The 7,002-nt window shown below is 53.0% G+C and overlaps 1 protein-coding gene across 1 annotated transcript; it reads right to left on the bottom strand.

The window, feature by feature from the left end:
• Positions 1–3,995: 3,995 nt before the first annotated feature.
• PSORS1C2 (psoriasis susceptibility 1 candidate 2) lies at positions 3,996–6,895 on the bottom strand. Its single transcript, XM_036248877.1, has 3 exons — positions 6,791–6,895; positions 5,316–5,434; positions 3,996–4,720 (listed from the first exon to the last, which is right to left on the bottom strand). The coding sequence occupies exons 2-3, from the start codon at positions 5,368–5,370 to the stop codon at positions 4,365–4,367; spliced, it is 411 nt and encodes a 136-aa protein (XP_036104770.1). The 5' UTR covers positions 5,371–5,434; positions 6,791–6,895; the 3' UTR covers positions 3,996–4,364.
• Positions 6,896–7,002: the final 107 nt, after the last annotated feature.

Consider the following 7,002-nt stretch of genomic DNA (forward strand, 5'->3'; position numbering starts at 1 on the left):
AATCAATGTGTGTCTCTCACATCAATGTATCTCTCTCTCTCTCTCTCTCTCTCTCTCTCTCTCTCTCCCCGCCCCAGCTCTCTCCCTCCCTCCCTCCCTTCCACACTCTAAAAATCAATGAAAAGAGTATCCTTGAGTGAGGATTAACCAAAAAAAAAAGTCATGAGGGTGGGGAGAAGGGAAAGGGAGTAGGGATGTTACCAGACAGGAAACTGGTCTGGAATGACCTGCCATGCCCATTCCTCCCCTGGTTGCAAGTCTCATGGGGACCCTTACTGCTTCGGAGATGCTTGCCTGAGAGGGAACAGTGTGGGCATGCTCCCAGGAGGGACAGGACCCTGGGTCCTTTCTGAAGGGTTTTAAAGGCTGTGAGTTTAGGGGAGATCTTAGTGGATGATCTCAATAGTCATCATCTTTATGCTGATGAGCCAAAATGAGTTTTATTCCCCTGATTTCATCGGTCCTTGGATATGGTTGGCACAAATGGCACTGATGGGATTTCTGCTCTCTGGTTCCCTGACTAGAGTGGTTTCAGCTGCTTACCCTCTGACTGGGGAGAAGCACAAACAAACCAGTTACTCTCAAGTGCCCTTGGTAGGGGAGACAGGGTTTTACGGTTTTAGATGGCTGTAAACTGTGTGTCTCAGTTTCCCTGTTCTACTTGTCCTGGCTGCTAGCCTGTCTCAGGGACATGGGCCTGGAAGGGAAGGCCAAGCAAAACCTCACAGAGAAAACCCGGATTCAGAGAACTAGTGTACTGATACCCCATATTTGTCGGTTCATTTAGGGTTGGGGTGGGGGTGGGGGTAGTGGAGACACATTTCCAGGTGTTTCCAGCACCCCTTGCACCTGGTAAAGTCCCTGCAGCCACAGAGGTGACAGTACACTGGGAGTCAGTAGGCACTCCAATGGCGAAGGGTCCCAGAAGAAACATGTAGAAGTCTCTGCCCCCAAGAGGCTGAGTGGGGTTGGCCAGGAATGAATTGTAGTTCCAGGCACGGCTGCACCCAGTGCGGTGGCCAGGCAGGGGGGAGTCAGTCTAGGCAGCCAGGCAGCAGGACCAGCGCAGAGCCCAGCCTGTGGCGGCGTGGGGCGGTGTGGGGGGCTGCCCCTCCCACGCCGGCAGACCAGTCCTCCCCGGCCTCCCTCCACAGCCTGCCCCTCTGAGGAGTCCTCCTCCTGGAAGCCTCCCCTGACTGCTCCAGCTCCCTCCCCTTGACTCTCACTAGAACTCAGGGCACTGACTGCCAGGGCTATTCTCTGGTGCTTCCTCCTGGAATCATTTAGTTCCACCCATCCCTAATGTCTTTGACGTTGTCAATTTTGCATGTAAATTTTGTCTCCCTCAGTTTAATTTTAAGCTTCCTGAGACTGGGAACTGTATGATTTTATTCTTTATATTCTCCCAGGGCTTCCGGCATTGATGGACACATTAAGGGTTTAAGATAATGACTGACGAAATGAATGGAGAACCCAGACCACTTTAAACCTATTAAATTCTTTTTTTTTTTTTTTTCCTTTATTAATTTTGCAGAGAGAGGAAGTGAGAGGGAGAGAGAAATTGAAACATCGATAGGAGAGAACATTGATTGACTGGCCGCCTCCTAGATGCCCCCCACTGGGGAGCAGGCCCACAACCTGGGCATGTGTCCTGACTGGGTATCGAACCCGCGACCTCTTAGTGCATGGGTCGACACTCAACCACTGAGACACACAGCAGGACTAAATTCTTATGTGTTCCAAGATTATTTCTGAACTCTAAACTTGGGGTTTGTTTGTTCTTGTTTTTTCACACTGGTCACTTACAAGTTTTTGTTTTTTGTTTTTTAATCTTTATTCTTGAACATATCACAAATGTTCCTCATTTTTTCCTCGTTGACTTCCTCCTCCCCACTCCCGTCCCCACCTCCTGCCTTTCCCCACACTGTTGTCTGTGTCCATTGGTTATGCATATAAGTTCTTTGGTTTATTTCTTCCCACCCCAACCCCTTTTCCCTTTGAGGTTTGTCAGTCTAGCAACCCATTTGTATTTCTTAATCCCTTCACCTTTTTCACCCATTCCCCCAACCCCCCTCCCATCTAGCTCAGTTCTTCCCTGTATGTTTCTGGTGCCCCTCGAGCTGCCTCCCCTCCAAGCTTAGAGGGAGTGAGTCTCATAAGTCTGTGCGCAGGCCCTTTAAGAGGAGCTGCCTGGGGCTCCAGCCGCCTCAGCCTTCCTGAGCCTCAGTTCCCGCTGGTTTTTCCAGCCAGAAGTGATGGGGATTCTCTTCCTGGCACTGGAACCCTGAGCTGGGCACCTGGTGTGGGACGGGGACCCCTCAGTCCTCAGGCTGGACCTTCCCAGCCGAGGTGTCCTCCTGATTTTTATCCGCCACACGTGGGTGTGTGACCAGCCCGGCGCTACTCTGCCCCTCGTGCCTCCGCCCTCCTACCAGTCTCGATGCGGCTGCTGCTTTAATTCCGTAGTTGCAGGAGTTCCATTCAGCTCGATTTCCAGCGGTTTTGAATGATGGTTGTTCTGTAGTTTAGTTGTAACTTTGATGTGGTTGTGGGAGGACGTGGTACCGTGTTTACCTATGCACCATCTTGACCGGAAATCTGTCACTTACAGGTTTTGATGGGAGTTACCACATAAACTGGGTCCTAAAGGTTGAATTTGAAGGTCACGAGCCCTCAGTATCTTTTAGCCCCTATTCAACCCCCAACCTGGTCAGCCACAGGATTGGCAGCCCACTGAGATCTCTGGGCTCCTGTCCTTTGAACTTTCCTGCTCAAATACTCCCTTAAAGATGTTTTTTAAATCCTCACCGGAGGGTATGTTTTTGAATTGATTTTAGAAAGAGAGAGAGAGAAAACATCAATATGAGAGGGAAATATCGATCAGTTGTCTCCCCAGTGCTCCAGACTGGGGATCGAACCTGAAACCCTTTGGTGGCTGGGATAGTGTTCCAACCAACTGAACTACTCCGCCAGGGCTCATGTGGTTGGAGCCATCTCCTGATACACCAAGGTTTCAGGTTGTATCCCTAGTCAGGACACACACAAGAAGCAACCAGTGAATGCATAACTAAGTGGAACAACAAATCAATGTTTTTCTCTCTCTCTCCCCCTCCCACCCTATCTGAATAAAAAATGGAAAAATGTCCTCGGGTGAGGATTAAAAAAAAAAATGCCCTGGCCGGTTTGGCTCAGTAGTTAGAGCATCAGCCTGTGGACCAGAGAGTCCCGGGTTTGGTTCCTGCTAAGGGCACGTACCTCAGTTGCAGTTTGTCCTCGGCCCAGGTTGGGGTATATTCTCTCTCACATCGATGTTTCTCTCTCTCTCTTTCTCCCTCTCTCCCTCCTTCTCTATCTGAAGATAAATGTAAAAATGTCCTCAGGTGATAATAAAAAAATAATAATTTAAAAAATAAAACACAGTTGATCAAAACTACAAATATTGACTGTAATTAACAAAAAGCAAACTGTTGTTGAAACTGCATCTCTCAATGGCATGGACTTCAGTCGGAGGCTCCAGGAAGAGCCCCTGGCCAGGGTCTGGTGGGTGAGAGAGCTCGCCTTTCCCTGACTAGTGGGAGAAGGGCAACTCGTCACTGGAGGCAGGTGCAAAGGAGAAGACAGTTTTCCAGAAGACCCCTTTTAGGAAGGAGCACACGTTTATGAAAACTGATCCCCTTAACACTTGGCTCTGCGCACAGGCCCGGAACGTTTCCATGTCTCGCCAGGGGTGTGCAAAGACTGCGAGCTATTGAAGAGAGACTTAACTTGGCTTCTCATTCTTCAAAACCAGGGTCCCAGAATGCGGTGAAAGTGGGTCTGAACGCCGTTGTAACCCTGACAAGCTACATTTCCAGCTGCCCTGCCACTGAGCCCTACCTCCTGATGTGTACAGGCCGGCCAGGAACTCAAGTCACTTTCGGATCTCTGTAGGTATGAAGAGGGGCCTAATCACTGGCAAAGAAGCAGCCTGGATTCAAAATGAAGAGAACACGGTTTTTATTTTTCCATTTCATGGAAGCATCATTGCCCCCTGATAGCTGCCAGCTGTTAGCCACCAGGTGGCAGCAGAGAACATGAGAGGCCAGAGGAACCGGGAGCCCCCAGTGGGCAGGAGGTGGAGGAAAGGGGGAGAGCCCGGCCTGAGGTAGGGGATATGCCTGTGCTGTCAGAGAAAAAAGGGGGGAAATGTGGGAGCTAAATATGGATCTCAGGAGGGGACAGAAAATATTGAGGACTCATCTTCAGGGCTGAGAATGCAATTGAGGGAGTGAGAAAGGGAATTACAGAGTTAGGATAAATTTGGGGAGAATTCAGGGGAATCAGAAAGTAGAGATGGGCTTGGGTGGGGGCGTCTGGGAGATCAGTTATCTGTACTCTTCCTGGGGTGGATCAAGGTCTGGCTCCTCCTGAGGCCTGTGGTCCACCTCAGGGGCAGGTGGCCAGGGGTTTTCTGGAGGCTGGGGTCCTGCTGGCCAGGGGTCATCAGGCCGGGGAGGTTGAGGAGGATCAGTTCTAGGAGGCTCAGGTGGCCAGACTCCAGATTCAGGCACATCTCTCCAGGGACGATTGGGGCTTGGAGGTGGGGGGTCCTCAAAAATAGGGGGAGCCCCTGGCCAGGGGTGACCAGGGATTGGTGCGCCCTGAGGCAAAGCTGGGGAGCCCTCCTCCTGTCCAGCCTCTGTGGGTGGGGAAGACAGCTGGTCTCCACTGCCTGAGATGCCTATAGAGGAGGAAGGAGAAAGGAAGAGCGGGTGAGGGCCAGATCCAGCCCCCAGCCAGCTACAGACCCGAGGGCACAGCCTGTCTGGGATGGATTACAGCCGGAGCTAACTCCACAGACAGACCTCAGAAGTAACTCCCCACACATTCACCAAACACCAAAGTGATCTTAAAATGACATGAAAACTCTGTCCCAAGCCATTAACTTGATCTTTAAACTGAGAGGACCCTCACATGAGCTCCATCCAACCCTGACTGGGTCACTCCACTGGCATGGCCCGTGTTGGTCTGCAGCCCCCAAATGGTCTACACCTTGGCCCCATGTGGTACCCCATGACCTCCACCCTCCTCCACAGAGACCTCAGCTCTGAACATCTGGGTTCTGACTAAATGCCACATGGAGCCCCCTCCCAGCCAGCAAGGCGTGTTCAACTACATGCACCCCTCACATCCCTTCAACTCTTCCCTCATGCGAATTCCCAGAACCTCCTCCAGTGCTATGCATCCGATTCACCCCTCCTTCTCGGTGGTCACCTTCTCACCCTGACCTTCCCCCATCACCCCAAATTGCACCCTGGCCTCTATCCCCAGCTCACCTCCAGTGTACAGGCAGAGGACCAGGATCCCCAGAAGCTTCCAGTTGAGCATCATGGCTGTCTCCTGGCCCCCAAAGTCAGGGGTGGGCTGAGCCTGGGTGCCTGGGAACCGCAGCAGGCTTTATAGGGGAGAAGGGAGGGAGGAGGCTAATCTCCGGGGAGGGGCCAGCCCAGTGACAGAAGGAATCCCATCAGAACCCAACTGGTCAAACCCGTTTGGAAGCCCATAGCTGAGGTGTAACCTCTGAGGCTGACATCCCTCGTTTTAGTCCCCAGCTCAGGACCCAGACAACCAGGCCCTGTTGGTGACCTGGACCGTGGTCACCCCACCCATTTTCACATCCTGCTCACACACCCTGCAGCAATCAGTGCCCTCCTGTCATCAGCAGTCATGGGGATGTCCACCTTCCATTCCTCCAAGCCACTGGAAGCCAAGGAATGGGAGCAACTAGGCGTGGGGAAGCACCGTAATTACAGGGCTGAGGGCAGGACGCGGGAGGGGCAGGAGCTGGTCCCTTTGAACACCTGGGACACACCTAAGAGGGTCTGTCAGTACCCAGAGCCTCCCCCTGGGGCTGTTCTTTCCTTGGGACTTCCACTCCCCTCAGGACCCAAGCTCGCTGCTCTAGAGCATGCGCCTGTCCTAGGCAAGAGGGGACCTCGGGAACTCCCTCCAGGAACCCCTTGGGCTGGCTGCAGGTGAGGGAGGAAACAGGACATCCTGATTCCTTCCTTCCACCTGAGCTGGTTCCCTCAGTGCCGGACGGAGGCTCGCAAGAGGCTGCCTCAGCTGTCAGCCCAGCCTCTTCCTCTTCCCTCTGGACCTTCCTCTTGCCCCTCCAGCCCCCTCCCCCTTCCTTGGCTCCAAGGCTGCCTACGTTCTCCCCCCACCTCATCCTTTAGGTCTCAGTTGAAGTCTTATCTAAGTCTCTCAGGCATCCTGCTAGAACTTCCCCTCAGGAAGGACTCCTCTGCCTGCAGGTTTGAGCTTCTCAGAAATACTGTGTCCCAAACAGAACCTGCTTCCTCCCCCAGTTGTCCCACACCTGGTCTCTCCCCAGCAGCAGGGGACACCAGCGTCCTTCGGTGGCCCCTGCCCCACGCTGGAGCATATCTCCCAGCCTCTTCTCATACCCTAATGGCTCCCTTCCTCCTGCCCACACCCACAGCCAGCCAACATGGCCCTTACAAATGTAAACTGAATTCGTGATTTAAAAAGTGCTCGAGGTGTGTCTCACTCTCTCTCCCTTCCTCTCTCTCCCTCCCACTCTATCTGTACAAAAAATGGAAAAATGTCCTTGGGTGAGGGAAAAAAAAAAGCGCTCGAGGGCACCTAGACTCAGAGTCGAAGTCCACCTGGCCTGCCCTCCTGGTCCCCCCGCGCCCTGCAGGCCCTCCTCCCAGTGGCGGTGCAGCCTGGACCACTCGGTTCTCAGCACCACATCCCTCCTCCAAGGCCTTTCCTGTCCTCTCACCTGACACGGCCCCAGCCCAGTCAGCTTCTGTGACATCACTGTTATTTATTTCCTCTTCATCAAACTTGTTTGAAATGCTTGACTGTCCATTTAGGCACCTGTCCATCCCCACCTCTGCCACTGACATCAGTGCCCGGGAGCAGGGCCTGCCCACAAGCCCCAGTGGGGCCCTGAGCGAGGCTGCTGCCTGTCAAATGAGTTCATGTTTCATC

This window comes from Molossus molossus, unplaced genomic scaffold (assembly GCF_014108415.1).
Source record: "Molossus molossus isolate mMolMol1 unplaced genomic scaffold, mMolMol1.p scaffold_m16_p_8, whole genome shotgun sequence".
In the NCBI taxonomy this organism is placed as follows: Eukaryota; Metazoa; Chordata; class Mammalia; order Chiroptera; family Molossidae; genus Molossus; species Molossus molossus.